This window comes from Rana temporaria, chromosome 2 (assembly GCF_905171775.1).
Source record: "Rana temporaria chromosome 2, aRanTem1.1, whole genome shotgun sequence".
Taxonomy (NCBI): Eukaryota; Metazoa; Chordata; class Amphibia; order Anura; family Ranidae; genus Rana; species Rana temporaria.
In genome coordinates, this window is record NC_053490.1 from 326911501 (window position 1) to 326928036 (window position 16536).

Here is a 16536-nt window from a genome sequence, read left to right on the forward strand (position 1 = left end):
AATAAAGAATGTAATAGTGAAGGCTGCAAGTCATGTTTCTTTTCATACAGAGTACAAACAAATTCACCATAAACACTATAATGAAAGAAAAAATATTTCAACATTTTGACCATAATAAATCTGTTTTAAGTTATCCACTGGTACATAAGATGCAGTTTTAACCACTTAAGGTCCGCCCTATAGCAGTTTGCTTTATAGCAGACGGCACCATTTCCGGATAGGGGGTGCACATGTGCACTGCTGGCGGCTCGCTCCCTCTGTCAATCACAGAGCATCCTGCAGAAAGACAGAACAGCGGTAAACAAGGCAGATTGCCGTTCTGACAGGCGGAAAAAGATTACATTTGTGTTCCTGCAAAGCAGAGAATAAATGAAATCTCTTTCCCTAGTAAAAGCACCTCCCACAGTGTAGTAAAACACTGACTAGGCACACAGAGGCGCCCAGAGGAGATTCAGTTTGCATGTGTTGTGCTATATAAGTTTTCTCACTCACAGTTAACCCTTTGCTCGCCCCTGATGTTAACCCTTCTCAGCCAGTCCCGCTATAAATCGCTGATCGCCGCTATTACTAGTAAAAATTAAATAAATAAAAATATTCCATAGTTTGTAGACACTATAACTATATATAGTATGCTTATTGGGATTTTTTACCAAAAATATGTAGCAGAATACAGATTGGCCTAAATTTATGAAGAAATTTTTTTTTTTTTTTTTTTTCAATTTTATCATTTTTTTTTTATTGGATGTATTTTTAAAGCAGAAAGTAAAAAAACGCAGAGGTTAGCAAATACCACCAAAAGAAAGCTCTATTTGGGGGGAAAAAAGGACATCAATGGTATTTGGGTACAGCATTGCACGACCGCGCAATTGTCAGTTAAAGTAACGCAGTGCTGTATCGTAAAAAATGGCCTGGTCATGAAAGGGGGTAAATCTTCTGGCGGCCAAGTGGTTAATAGTCCTCTCCTACAACAGCAATGATCATTGCTTGACTAGAAACGGAGCTGTCCTTAAGCTCACCTAAGTTGAGGTAGACGTCTGAGACATTTAGACAGAACACAGCAAGGTAACTGAAAGAATGTTATAACAATTCCTCACGTTCACCCAAAAATATAAATAAATAGCTGTAGCACTTAAGGTTAGAACAATAAACTTTTGTGTCAATATATAGTAAATTGTGCCACACTACATAACCCTCAATAATAAAAATATGAGCAATAATATCACATATGTAAATTACAGTAGCTTCTAACTCAATGTTGCAAACATAAATCTCACATGTGCACAAAACAAGAACAACATACATCAAAAAGAAGTACATATTGTGTAGGACTTTGACGGTTGCCACTGGTAATCCCAAGAAGGAAGAGAGTACTCATATGTGTATAACATTCAAAATGTATTACATTATTATTAAAAAATCATAAAAACATATCAAACAAAATTTTGTAGTGTGTTCTATATAGATACACCATACTCCCATGTATCAAATGGCTATTGTATAGCTGTACATAGAAACCTGTTTAAATGGCCCACAAAAGTTAAGGAGATATAGGCATGCAAAAATCTTCCATGTGCAGGGCCAAGCGACGGAATCGGTGTATCATCTCCAATGGATCACTACGCATTTTGTAAACAGCTTCTTCAGGGGATCCTATTGGTACTGGCAAATGTGTCACAATTAATGTGTGATTACAAACTTTCATATACAAATATACATCAAGATCATCAAACAGTAAACATATTCAAGTGAGGCAATATTCTTCCATATTCCTAAATATTTGAGTACTCTTTAGTACATACCAAGGTCAAGATGGCAGACATGGAGTGCCCAAACCGCAGCTCGGGTGGGGGGGGGGGGGACATCACATGCAACCAGATCTGGTGGGAGTATATATTGGATATATAACGCAGCCAAAGAAAAAGACTCATCCCAAGGTAAAATCCTGTACCTAGCAAATTCAAAATTCAAAACCGCTAGAGTCAGTGTCCATAATCTATGAGGAGAGTGTTTTCCTATAACAAACAGGAAAACAGATGCAGCCACTGACATATTGTAATGAAGAAAATAGGGGTGATCAAGCATACTTAAAATACAGAAAACTCCTCGTATGTGCCCTTGCATGTATAAGTATAATTTAGGAACTCACTTGTAAGTAAAACTGTCGAATATACTTCATATTTTGTGGTAAGACATTGATTCACGATTCAAATCAAGGTTTTTTTTTTTCCCTGAAGGACATTGCGCCGGTCCTAAGTTTTTAGGCGAGGCCGCGGCTTCGGCCTAGTCCGCCGCGATCCTGGGAAAAAGCCGCAGATTAGGCTGAAGCCATGGCCTCGCCTAAAAAATCCTGCTCGCCGCGATCCTGGCAAAAGGCCTTTTGTGGCCTTTTCCCAGGATCGCGGCGTGCTGCGGGAAGTATTTTTTAGGCGAGGCCGCGGCCTCGGCCTAGTCCGCCGCGATCCTGGGAAAAAGCCGCAGATTAGGCTGAAGCCGCGGCCTCGCCTAAAAAATCCTGCTCGCCGCGATCCTGGGAAAAGGCCTTTTGTGGCCTTTTCCCAGGATCACGGCGTGCTGCGGGAAGTATTTTTTAGGCGAGGCCACGGCTTCGGCCTAGTCTGCGGAGCGCCGGTCCTATGGGGAAAAAAAATCGATTTGGTCAAAATCTGAATCGATTTGCCCTCGCAACTCGATTCAAGGTTCAAAACGATTTTCTCCCCAGCCCTAGTTAGACAGTGGTTATACTATGCCACAAAGACATGTGAATCATTGGGGTAGATTTACTAAATCTGAAGGGTGCAAAAACTGATGCAGTTGTGCATGGTAGCCAATCAGCCTCTAACTTATGCTCGTTCAATTAAGCTTTGACAATAAAACCTGAAAGCTGTTGGTTTCTATGCACAGCTGCACCAAATTTTGCACTCAGTTTTAGTAAATAACCCCCTCTTGCCTCTGTAGAAACAAACGTAAATGCATTGAAGTTAGTGAAAAAGTGATGAGGGGAAAAAAAAGAGAAAGAGGGGGTCAGACAGAAGGAAGCAGGGAGCCATCTGCCTGCCATTCACCCAGATCCTGCCCACCTTCCAGAGTATGCACTAAGGCTGACCTCATATGTGAGACTTTCTTTAGGTCGTGCCAATCCTGGCTGCAAAGATGCAACAAAAATCAGTCCGTGATCAATAGTGCAGTCCGTATTTACAAAATAAATATCTCCCATAAACTACAACATAAATCAGTCCGTGATTAATAATGAAGTCCTTCTTCATTATTCCTTCTTTATAAGTCCTTCTTCAGGATATTTATGTCTCGGAAAAGAGTGTGAAGCATCAACAGCTGAAAATCTATGGACAGACAGGTGTTCACCTTCCTATATGGACCTTGCTATTACACAGGTCAATCTATTATGCTTCCCTTTTATCAGCCAGGATCAGCTACACACTCTCCACTCTCCTTAGCTCAACTCCAATGCAGTTAATCCGACCATATGATAAGACACAAAGAATAAAAAATAGTGCTCCCTTTACAAAAGGAATAATCCCTTTTATTCACAATAAAAACTCACATATTACACATTTAACAAGAGGCTGCAACTAATCAACCATAAAGTGGGATATCTCCGGGGATATAATAATCAATTTAAATACAATTAAACACAAGGCCATAGTTCGGCTTAAAGATAACCACAGTCTGGTTAAAAGAGTTGCTGATAAATGTGGATCAGCAGTTGTGCTTAGTGCTACACAGTTTTGCAAGAGGCAGGGTTGCCAACTATTAGCAAATTTACGAACAGTTTGTAAAATCTGTAATTTTTGCATCTGTCCGTGAATGTCTGTTACGGACATGCAGACTACATATCCCTAACAGACGTTCCTGGACAGATGCAAAAATGATGTATTTTACAAACTGTTCATAAATTTACTGATCGTTGGCAATCCTGATAGGGAGGCCCTGAGGCAGCTGAATGATGATAATACATATCTCCCTTTAAAACAGAAACTTATGGCTTTATTTAAATTCCTTGTGTACAATCTTATAGATGGGGAAAATCAATGGGGGCACTTAGTAAGAAAACATCAGAATATCTGGTAGTTAACGTTCCAGTTACTCTTGTGTTTCATAATCTACCTGAGATACACGACACAAGTTTCTGTACAGGGACATCAATGGTAGCAACATTTTTACAATCATTAGCAAATCTTTATACAGGTGGGAAGAATTTTTCATAATAACCCTTTTTTTAGTAATTTGTTTTTGTATGAGAGATATATAGATGATTTAAATTTTAAATTTACTGGCAATTTCAACAATCAAATGATTGATTTTTGGATGTTACTCTTGAGGGTAGTCCTGATGTTCCTACTGTTATTATCAAGAGATATAGGAAGACTTGTGCAGGAAATGCTACTTTACTGGCGAGTAAATGCCACCCGTATCATACCATCAAATCAATTCCAGTGGGTGAATTTACAAGAGCCAGAAGGAATTGCCCTACAGCAGATTCCTTCAAAAATGAACGAGATGTGATTAGAGATGGGCTCAGTTCCAAGGGATTTCCAGAAAGAATGATTGTGTTATATTTGTAACAACTTATTCAGTGGAGTATAACCAGATAATATATTTTAATGATTTTCTAATTCTTTATTCGCATGGGTTCTGTCAAAAATTGGCAGTTTTTCCAGTCACCATGTTCCTACTTTACTTTTCCATCCTTTCCCCCATTCATGTTTGATTTCAATAATTGGGCTAAAACCTGTTTATCTTACCCTGGCTCTTTTCATTGTGGAACCAACACATGTAAATATTCTGGGTACACAGCGTCGATAAAAGTTTGACTTTTTTTGTCACTGGAGAGGAACATAGATATGTGTCTTCGGATATCGAGGCTCTGTATTGTGTTAAAATTATATTACAGTGATTGTCACTTTATCAAGCTGGCCCAGAGCAACATAGTACTTGGACGTACTTAGACTGTTGGCAAACTTTCTGTGGACCCTAGACTTCCTGTCTCAAGGGCTGGTCCATTATCCTGCTAATCGGTCACTGGTTTTAAAGGCTTGTTGAAATCCAGGTCTTAAGACGAATCTATCGGATTTGGTCATGCAGTCTACTATTGTGCCTGGAAAACCTATTATGCATGGTGCGAGACTAGGAAATGTCATCCTAGGAAGTACTTATGGGACACATCCTGTCCTTCCTTCAGAGCAACGTCTGGCCTTGGGTACCTCTTATTATCTTTTTGTTGCATTTGTTCAGGGTTTCGCACACATCATTACTGCTGTACATTCCAATCTCACTCTCCTTAACCTGGTTCTGTCAACCCTTCACACCTTTTAGGCATATTACCTGTTTTGACTTTACTCACAAGCTGGTCTTACTCGTTGCTGTCAACCTCTTAAAGCGGTTGTAAACCCACATATGGATTTTTTTTTTTTTACACCTGCAAGGCAAAAGACATAATGAGCTAGTATGCACCGCATACTAGCTCATTATGAAATGCTTACCTCGGAACGAGGAGAAGAGAACTTACCTGGTCCACGCCGAGCGAGATGTCATCTTGACTCGGCGTGTCTTCCGGGTATCGCCGCTTCAGCGATGTGATTGGCTGGAGCGGCGATGTCGTCACTCCCACACATGCGCGAGGGAGACTTTAATTCGGCAAGGTCCGGCGGTTGCCGGTCCTTTAGTCGAGGATCCCCCCTGCGCATGCGCCGCTGCAATCAGCGGCGCATTGCGAGGGGAATATCTCCTAAACCGTACAGGTTTAGGAGATATTCTCTATACCTACAGGTAAGCCTTATTATAGGCTTACCTGTAGGTAAAAGTTTAAAAAATGACTTTACAACCACTTTAAGTAGAGGGTCTCTGAGTTAGCGGCCTTTATCCTGTAAAGAGCCTTTCCTTGTGTTACACAAGGACAAGTTTGTCCTGAGACTTTTTATCATTGGTGGTTTTCTCCTTACACCTCAACCATAGCATTGTCCTTTTCTTAAGCCCTGCTCTAAATCATGATACAGAAATGTAAATCCACTGTCTTAAGGATGTACTTCACTGTATGTATCTCCACTGTCCTCTTTGTACTTCCTGAGGGTTCCCGCAGGGACTCCCTGTGTCTTGCTCCACCATTGCTAGGTGGATTAGACAAGCCTCAATTTAGCTTGTAGTCTAAAGGATAGAGCCCCTTCATTCCCTGTTGAGCCCTGTTCACACCGGTGTCACATCGGTGTGACTTGTAGTGCTATTTGACAATTCAAAATCACATGACAAGTAACACCCTATTTGTGCCTATGGAACTGTTTAAATCTGTGCAACTCTGACTTGCACGTATCTGAAAAAGGTTCCAGCATTATTTTTGGTGATTTCATGTGCGACTTGCGTTGACATCTGTGCATGAAATCACAGGCAAGCTGCACATGAAATGGCACTGACGGGCAGCTTTGAAGTCGCGCTCAAGTAACACAATTTCAAAGTCGCATTCATGTGTGAACTAGGGCCAAGGGTCACATTACCAGATTTGTTGGTGCCTTTTGAGCTTTTCAGCATCAGGCGTAAGATGCTTCAAGCCGCTCTGATTCTGTAAAGCTGTTTTATGACACATTTGTTAAAGTGGTTGTAAACCTAGATAATAAAAAGTAAACAAACATTTTAGCTAACAGTCATTTGTGCACAGTCTGGCAGGGACACAAGCAGCCTGTCATCTGTAATCCTCTCTGCTTTGCTACTAAAAAAAAAAAGAGGTGTCACAACGCCCCACCCACCCCCTCTCCTTTGACGGCAGGCATGCTGAGGAGACTCATGCATGAGTGAAGGGTACGTGTCTCTTGCTGCCCCAGCCTGACTGGAAGTGTGTTTCGTTTCAAGTGGTTGTAAACCTCATATGCATCAGTTCTCAGTCATGCACTATTTTATAGTCTGTTCTATAAAAATCCAAAGTGCTGTATTTTTACCTCAATATTTTCATCTCTGCGCATGTCACACTCTAAAAAATCTCCTGTCCATGGGCGGGGGAGTCATTACATCACTGGCCCCACCTACCAGCTGTGCACCTCACCTTCCAGCTGGGAATGACATGGGCAGACTACTAGCACAGTGCACGCTGCCTAAAATGGTGCTAGTGTGTTGTCTGGGGGAATGTACAGCTGGAAGATGGGGGCGGTGGTGTCATAACTCTGTCTCCCGAGCTCTAGTCCGTAGACATGCCCACAGACTGGATATTTTCAGAAAGCTGTGACAGGTGCAGAGATGCTAATTCTGAGGTAAAAATACAGCGCTTTGTATTTTTTTAAGTCCTTGAGAACTGATACATATGAGGTTTACAACTACTTTAGTGGGCCTGTTGGTATTTGTTCTCTGTGTTGCCCACCCCTTCAGTTGGACTGTTTTTGGATGTCCCATGGTTAAAGTCTAAAGACTCAATATCCTCTATTGATTTAAAATCCATTTCTTGCCAAACTGTACAGAACACAGGTCTCTCTGCTCTGGTATTTATTATTTCCTCATTGCTTGCAACAGACATATGAATAGCCGGGAATGAGAGGGGTTAAATAGGGGTGTGCAAACTTAATTATTTTTGTGCTTGTGCTTGATCACCTCAAGGTAGCAGCATAAAACCTGTGGTTAAAGACTAAAGCCTCGTACACACGATCCGATTGTTGGCCAACCAAACGTCAGTATTTTGCCTTCAGGGCGTGGGCCAGGATCTTGTCTTGTATACTAAGGGTACACAATTGTCGGCCAACAAACACAAACATAGTGACTACAAGGAATTTCAGCTCTTGAGCGCCACCCTTTGGGCCTCTTCTGCTAATTTCGTATTTGATATGCATTGATTCCGAGCATGCGTGTTTGTACTTTCAACTTTTGTGTGACAGACTTGTGTAGTGACCATACGAAAATCTGACAGCCAAGCGTTGACGAAAATTTACTAACATGTCATCCAACATTTGTTTGCAGAAAGTTGGACAGCAGTTGTCAAAAGGAGCGTGCTAACGGTCAGATTTAAGGACAACCGTCTGTCAACAGACAATTTCCCTCGCTGATAAACAAATATATTATCCTTTTTTTTTTTTTTATAGATATCAGTCTTCCAAAGTCGGCAACAATATGTTATACAGCAGCATTATTAAAAGCCAGAGCAGTGTCTGACAGGTCAGTATTTTTTATCTTATTTTAAAGACTATGGGCCATATTCTCAAAGATATCCGGCGGCTTAACGTATTTCGTTTACATTACTCCGCCGCAAGTTTAACGGGCAAGTGCCTGATTCCCAAACCACTTACCTGTAAACTTGCGGCGGCGTATCGTAAAGTCCACCTGCGGAAGCACTCCTAATTCAAATGATCCTGGTAGGGGGCGTAGATCATTTAAATTAGGCGCGCTCCCGCGCCGATCGTACTGCGCATGCTCCGTCGGGTAAATTACCCGACGTGCATTGCGCTAAATGACGTCGCACGGACGTCATTTGTTTTGACGGTAACGTAAATGGCGTCCAGCGCCATTCACAGACGACTTACGCAAACTAAGTTAAATTTTCAAATTGCGACGCGGGAACGATGGCCATACTTAACATTGAGTACGCCACCTAGGGGGCATGGTTATCTTTACGCCGCGTATCGCTTACGGAAACGACGTAAAAACACTACGACGGGCAAGCGTACGTTCGTCAATCGGCGTGACTAATCATTTGCATATTCTATGCTGACCGCAAAGGAAACGCCACCTAGCGGTCAGCGTAGATATTGCAGCCTAAGATACAATGGCGCTGGCCGTCGTATCTTAGGCATGTTTATGTGTATCTCAGTTTGAGAATACACTTAAACATAGGACGGCCTTAGAATCGGACTTACGTCGGCGTATCTGCTGATACGCTGGCGTAATTCTTTGAGAATATGGCCCTATAACTTTTAATCAGTTTCCCTTATTTAGACTTGTATTATAAAGGAGAACTTTGGGAAATGAAAATCGCAAAAATACATACTCACCTGAATGCTGAATGGCTGCAGACTGGGAGCTGAGTGATCACTCATTGGCTGCCAGCGCTGGTCAGATGCTGGTTTTCCAGCATGAACATTGTACACACAGGACGAAGGTCGGCCAGTTTCTGCCGAACCAACCGTTTTCAGCCCGTATGTACCTGGCAAAACACTGTATGAAGTGAAAGGAAGACTGACTTTAGCCTTTTTCTGTAGGTTTTCACCTGAAACAGCTTCCAGAAGAGGACTCGGCACTGCAGAAATGAATGCTGTAGAAGCTATTCACCGTGCTGTAGAGTTTAACCCTCATGTACCAAAGGTAATAAAAGAAAAGTTAACATGCTTTTCAGATAGCTATTTCTTATCCGATATGTTATTCTAATCTTTTTACTGTTAATGTATTTGAGAGGAAAAATAAACTGGCGAAGACCGGAGAAAAGACTGGACAGCCGCACTTCCACAAAATTCTTAAAAAGTTGCTTTTAATGGTAAAAAATGCAAACCGCACTACAAGTCACAGCAGACAGTGGGGTGGATAGCTGACGCGTTTCGCACTGGGGTATCAGCGCTTAGTCATACTCACCCACGCTTCTGAGAGGACACTGATTGCTGAGTGCACTCACCTAGAGCGGCAGTTTCCCTTTTCTCCAAAAATAAACTGGCGTTCCGATGATGGGTACCAAGCCAGCTAATCTTTCTCTCCCATGCACTCATTTGTTCCACCCCTCTCTTCTTCCCTTTCTTCCCTTTTTGTTTTTCTCTTCGCTCTAGTAGGCTTCTAGTGTCCCAAGGTTGCACTGCTGGAACAAACTGCTCTCAAGTTTTTGTAGATCTTCTTTTGTTGTTTAGATTTCCAGGCTGTGGGCAGTCAATCTGTAAAGGCTCGGCATGTCTCACTTTGAGGTGTCACAATACATACAGATATGAGACCAATGTGTATTGACCTTGTTGTACAACTGGGTCTAAAGCTGGCTATACATGGATTGAAATTTGGTCCGCTCAGCAGGAACGGGCTGAATGTCAATCCATGCATGACTGTTTCATTCATGAGAAGTCAAACTATTGATCTAAGTTTAAGGAAAATGTAACAAGCAGGAATTCGGACATTAGTATAAAACGTGACAGACAAACCCTTTCCCAAAATATTAAAGAAAAAATATTGTTTGGCTTGTGCCTACTTTAGGAAAAGTCAAGAGTGTGCATTAGCAATTGCTATCAATCTGTATATGCTCAATAGATCATCTTGTTTTACTTATCAACTATACATTCTGGCAGACTATGATCAAAGGGAATTACTTGACCCAATGTGTGATTAGGCTTCTCTCATGGCTAAGCCACATTTGATCGATTTCGACAGCAGCTGAACTGAGGAATAACAAACAAGAAAAATTAAAAATAATTTAATTTGTACTCGGTAGTAAAAAAACTAGCTGCAATTTTTTTTTCTCAACAGTTTGACTAAATTGTGCCTGTTGGTGCAAAGAAAAGATTGGGTTGGAGTAAAGCACTTCTCGGGGACATGCTGTAACAGTGTACTAATTCATGCTGAGGAAAAATGTTTACACGTTAATAAAAAAAATAATCTAAAGCATTGTTAGCAATATACATATTTAAAATAAAACTACTTGTTTGCTAGTATTTTTCGAATAAATGTTAACAGTATATATTATGAATGCTATTCGACTCATAAGCTGGACAATCAGTCTGGAAGGGGGTTTGAGGAAAGTAGTCTAGTATAAATCCGTCCTAAGTGTGTACAGTGTAGCTGTTGGGTCACAGTGTGGATTTTGGGTGTCAGGGATGCAGTTATAAAAAGGGATTTAAATGTAAACTGGCATAAAGGGGGGTACATGTTTGCAGTGATCGACCATGAACGTTCTGTGTGCATTTATATTCTAATGCGTTGTTGTTATTTTTGTTATTATCATCTACAGACATACATATGTGCACTTTGTCAAATAAGACATTACACAGGAAGTCATACATACCATCCCTTAACTTTATCTACTTTATACATAACAAGAAACCCCCTTCCTGACCAGACCACTTTTTGTGATTCGACACTGCGTCGTTTTAATTGACAATTGTGCAGTCGTGCGACAATGCACCAAAACAAAATTGACGTCCTTTTCTTCCACACAAATAAAGATTTATTTTGGTGGTATTTGATCACCTCTGCGGTTTTTATCTTTTGCACTATAAACAAAAAAAGAGCGACAATTTTGAAAAAAACACAATGGGCGTTATTTACGAAAGGCAAATCCACTTTGCACTACAAGTGAAAACTTGAAATTGCACTTGGAAGTGCAGTCGCTGTAAATCTGAGGGGTAGATCTGAAATGAGGGGAAGTTCTGCTGATTTTATCATCCAATCACGTGCAAGCTAAAATGCTGTTTTTCATTTTCCTTGCATGTCCCCCTCGGATCTACAGTGACTGCACTTCCACGTGCACTTTCAAGTGCACTTTGCACTTGTAGTTTGTACTTGTAGTGCAAAGTGGATTTTCCTTTCGTAAATAACCCCCAATATATTTAACTTTTTGCTATAATAAATATCCCACATTTTTTTTTCAAAAAAACATAAATTTTTCGCTCAGTTTACTCCGATACATATTCTTCTACATATTTTTGTTAAAAAAAACACAATAAGCGTTTATTAATTGGTTTGCGCAAGAGTTATAGCGTCTACAAATAGGGGATAGTTTTATGGCATTTTTATTATAATTTTTTTACTAGATTTTTATTGGGACTGCGACATTATGGCAGGCACTTTTGACACTATTTTGCAACCATTGTCATTTATACAGCGATCAGTGCTATTAAAATGCACTTATTACTGTGTAAATGACACTGGCAGGGAAGGGGTTAAACTATAGGGGGTGATGAAGGGGTTAAGTGTGTCCTAGGGAGTGATTCTAACTGTGGGGGGGGGGCTAGACTACAAATGACATGACAGTGATCACTGCTCCCGATGACAGGGAGCAGTAGATCACTGTCTTGTCACTAGGCAGAACAGGGAAATGTCTTGTTTACATAGGCATCTCCCTGTTCTGCCTCTCTGTGAGGCCCCGTACTCACGACCAAACATGTCTGCTGAAACTGGTCCGCAGGCCAGTTTCAGCAGACATGTTTGGTCGTGTGTGGGCGCGAGCGGGCCGAATTCCAGCAAACATTTGCCCGCCGGGCCTTTTCCCAGCGGACAAATATTCCTGGACTTGTTTTAAAACAGTCCGCTGGAATCCTGCCCGCTCGGACATGTTCGGTCGTCAGTACAGACCTACCGTACATGTCCAGGCGCCCGCCGTCCCTCGCATGCGTCGAATGACTTCGACGCATGCGTGGAAGCATTTTAAAGGCGGGCCGCCCACGTCGCTGCGTCATTGTCGCGGCGACACCGCGTCATCGACGCGGCGACACCGCGGACACGCCCCGCGTATTGTTTACGCGCGGACTTCTGTACGATGGTGTGTACAACCATCGTACAGAAGCCCTCTGGCAGACATGTATGGTGAAAACGGTCCGACGGACCGCTTTCACCATACATGTTTGGTCGTGAGTACCCGGCCTGAGACGATCACGGGGGGCCGGCGCGTGCCCGCACAGCTGCAAATTCAAAGCAACGTATAGGTATGTTGCTTTGTGCAGTCGTGCCATTTTTTTTTGCCGAAGTATATCTACAGGCGGTGGTAATTTAATTTGAATAGATTCCAGTTGTGTCCCGAAGCATTTATCAGTGTTCTTGTTTAGCCTGATAGACTCTGATTTGCTATGAAAGTGATCAATCGTGTTCCAAATCTAGGTCCCTGCTGGTTGACGCGTTTCGAAGGTTAAACCTTCTTCATCGGAGCCTAGCTACAAATGATCTTAACAGCATTATTTATACCTACACAGACACACCCACGATGTGGGAGCCATGACCCCTCCCAAGGGAGGGCGGGGGGAAAATAGTTAAAATTGTAGGAGTCATAATAAAAACTCAGTGATGGACCACGCTGAAGCTTGCTATATCTGCACATACATCAGCATTACAATAGTATATACGTGTACAGTACTTCATATGGAAATGTTTCAACAATTGGTAATATAGTTAGAGAGTGTTTATATTCATGAGATGGGTGCACCATGAATATTGCTGATGCATATCTACCTTGTGCTCACCTACCTCAAGAGGAAGCAGTATGGGATAATTAGTTCTATAATCATGCAGATGCTTTTTAACGATTTTCTATTAATACAATAAATGTATGTTGTATAATGTACTAGGTCAGTGCACCCTCTTTTATTTTATTTTCTACAGTGTGGTCAGGACAACCCTAATCCTAGAGGGCAGCAAGGCACCTTAAGCATTATCCATTTGGTTCAAGGCATTACAGCCACTATAGAGAATGTTCACTCATGCGCAGGAGTATGCTACTGTCAGTGTATTTTAGGTAGGATTAAAAAAAACAAAAAACATGGTTTAAAACCCCTTAGCGCCGACCGTACGCATATATGCAGCCTCGGCTTTAAGAGGTTATACCGGGATGGTGCCTGCAGCTGCAGGCATGATCCCAGTACCATTTTTTTAAAGCGAGCGGTTGGCTCTTTAGGGATAACAACCGGTACGGCTAAAAGCCGTTCTGCTGTTATCCTGAAGGAGCCAGAGGGGACTTCCGCCACTCTTCCCGGGCCTCCCGTCCCACCGGGAGTCCCGAGCCACTGGATGGAAGCCAGAAAAGTTCCAGACTCCTATGTGTAAACACGGAAGCGACATCATGATGTCACTTCCAGTTTACTCGGCTGCCAATGGCAGCGATTAAAAAAAAAAAAAAAAAATGACAGTATTCAGAATCGCTGTTTTTGGCGATCTGATGAATACTTCGAAGTGCAAAGGAGGGATTTGGGGTCTTTTAGACCCCCGATCCCGCCATAAAGAGTACCTGTCACCACCTATTACTGTCACAAGGGATGTTTACATTCCTTGTGACCGCAAAAAAAGTGATACATTTTTTTTTTTTTAAAAAGAGACAATGTAAAAAAATAATAATAATAATTATTCGTATTTATTTTTATTATTATTTTTTTTTAAACGTTCAAGTCCCCGTGAGCTTGCGCAGCAAAGAAAAGGCACACATAAGTTGCGCCCTCATATATAAACAATGTTCAAATCACACGTGTAAGGTATCGCCGCAATCAAGAAAAAAAATTCTAGCACTAGACCTCATCTTTAACTCTAATGCCCCGTACACACCATCACTTTATGTGATGAAAATAAACTAAGTTTTTAAAAACGTCACTTTAAATGACCGTGTGTGGGGGGAAAACGTCGTTTTATGTCTTGTGAAAAACGACAAAAAAAAATTGAAGCATGCTTCAATTTTATGTGTCGTTTTTCAAAACGTTGTTTTTTACTTCACAGAAATTGACCGTGTTTAGCAAAAAACATCGTTTAAAACGACGTTTTTAAACCCGCGCATGCCCAGAAGCTAGTTATGAAGCGAGCTTCAATGGAAAAACGTGGTGAACGTAACCTCGCTTTGCTAGAACATTGTGAGAAAAACGATGGTGTGTAGGCAAAATCGTCTTTGAAAATTGAAGTTTCAAAAACGTTGTTTTTTACTTCACAGAAAATGTCGTTTTTTTTTCATCACATAAAGTGATGGTGTGTACGGGGCATAACTCTAACCTGATAACCATAAAAATATTTAATGCGTCGCCTATGAAGGTTTTTAGGTACAGGCATACCCCACTTTTAAGTACACAACGGGACCAGAGCATGTATGTAAAACGAAAATGTACTTAAAGTGAAACAATACCTTTTTTCACTTATAGGGTGTAGTGGGGGGTCAGGGGGTGTAGTGGGGTTGTTAGGAGCTGTAGTTAAGGTCTCAGGGGCTGTAGTGGGGGTGTCAGGGGCACACTGGAACAGGGCGGGCTATGCTCTCGGAGCTTCAGCTCTTTCTTCTGCGGCTGCAAAATGTTTGTAAGGCACTTTACATACACTCACAGGTATGTCCTTACTCGCGAGTGTATGTAAAGTGAGTGTACTTAAAGGGGGGTATGCCTGTACTGTAGTTTGTCGTCATTCCATCAATGTGCGCAATTTCAAAGCATGACATGTTGAGTATCTATTTACTCGGCGTAAGATCATCTTTCAAATTATACAAAAAAATTGGGCTGACTTTACTGTTTGTTTTTTTCTTTTAATTCATGAAAGTATATTTTCCCCCAAAAAATTGCGTTTGAAAGAACGCTGCGCAAATACAGTGTGATATAAAATATTGAAACGATCGCCATTTTATTCTCTAGATTCTCTGCTAAATATATATATATATATATATATATATATATATATATATATATATATATATATATATATATAATGTTTGGGGGTTCTAAGTAATTTTCTAGCAAAAATTACGGATTTTAACTTCTAAGCAACAAATGTCAGAAATAGGCTTAGGCATGAAAGGGTTAAATTAGTATTAGTGGCAGTCAGTGTGTTTTATGTAGAATAAAAAATAAATAAATGTGGGCCCTATTACGGGTACAATTAGCATACACATATATCGCTGTGATCACTGCAGAGCCAAAGTCTCTTGCTGCCATCAATCAAGCTCCTGTGAGCAGGGGCGTGGCTTGCCTTCACTGTTTGTGTCTGTGGATGCACGCAGCCCGGCTAAGGACCGCGCTGTCATAGGTGCCTCCTTAGCACCTGTTTTGCTAAAGGAGGCATCTGAAAAGGAGGAAAGTGACCTCTCTGTGCAATATTGCTACACAGAGCAGGTAAGTATGACCTCTTTTTCTTTTTAAAAAAAAAAACGACACTTGCCATTTTCGTATCACTTTAAGCCTTGTTCACATAGGCTTCAGCTTACACTGTATAAGAGCAGTGTGCACAGCAATTTCTAAAAAGCATTTGTAAAGCTTTTGGCAAGCTTCCGGTTGTGTCCCTTGGGAACACGAGTCCTGGCCATTGTATAGATTAAGGCCCGGATTCTCAGTGGAGATATGGCGGCGTATCTCCAGATATGCCGTCGTATTTCTGCGTTGCGCGGTCATATCTATGCGTCTGATTCTTAGAATCAGTTGCGCATAGATTTCCCGTAGATCCGACTGGCGTAACTGTGTTACACCGTCGTATCGTAAATGCATATTTACGCTGGCCGCTAGGTTGCGCTTCCGTCGAATTCCGCGTTGAGTATGCAAATTAGCTAGATACGCAAATTCCCGAACGTACGCCCGGCCGACGCAGTACATTTACGCCGTTTACGTTAGGCTTTTCCCAGCGTAAAGTTGCCCCTGCTATATGAGGCATAACTGCGGTGTACCAATGTTAAGTATGGCCGTCGTTCCCGCGTTGAAATTTGAAAATTTTACATCGTTTGCGTAAGGGGCTGGATGTCATTTACGTACATGTCGAAACCAATACGTCCTTGCGGCATACTTTGCCGCAAAGCACACTGGGATATTCCACGGACGGCGCATGCGCCGTAAGTGCAAAACGTCAATGACGTCGGGGGTCACGGCACATTAACATAAAACACGCCCCCCTGTTCAACATTTGAATTAGGCGGGCTTACGCCGGCCG

The 16536-nt window shown here is 41.6% G+C and overlaps 1 protein-coding gene across 2 annotated transcripts in view; it reads left to right on the forward strand.

Moving 5' to 3' along the window:
• Positions 1 to 16536, forward strand: part of LOC120927054 (suppressor of tumorigenicity 7 protein homolog) — a 241553-nt gene that overhangs the window by 123581 nt on the left and 101436 nt on the right. For both annotated transcript variants that reach the window (XM_040337485.1, XM_040337486.1), the window contains exons 10-11: positions 8070 to 8142; positions 9183 to 9285. In XM_040337485.1, the coding sequence (XP_040193419.1) occupies positions 8070 to 8142; positions 9183 to 9285 (176 nt within the window). The remainder of the gene's footprint in view (positions 1 to 8069; positions 8143 to 9182; positions 9286 to 16536) is intronic.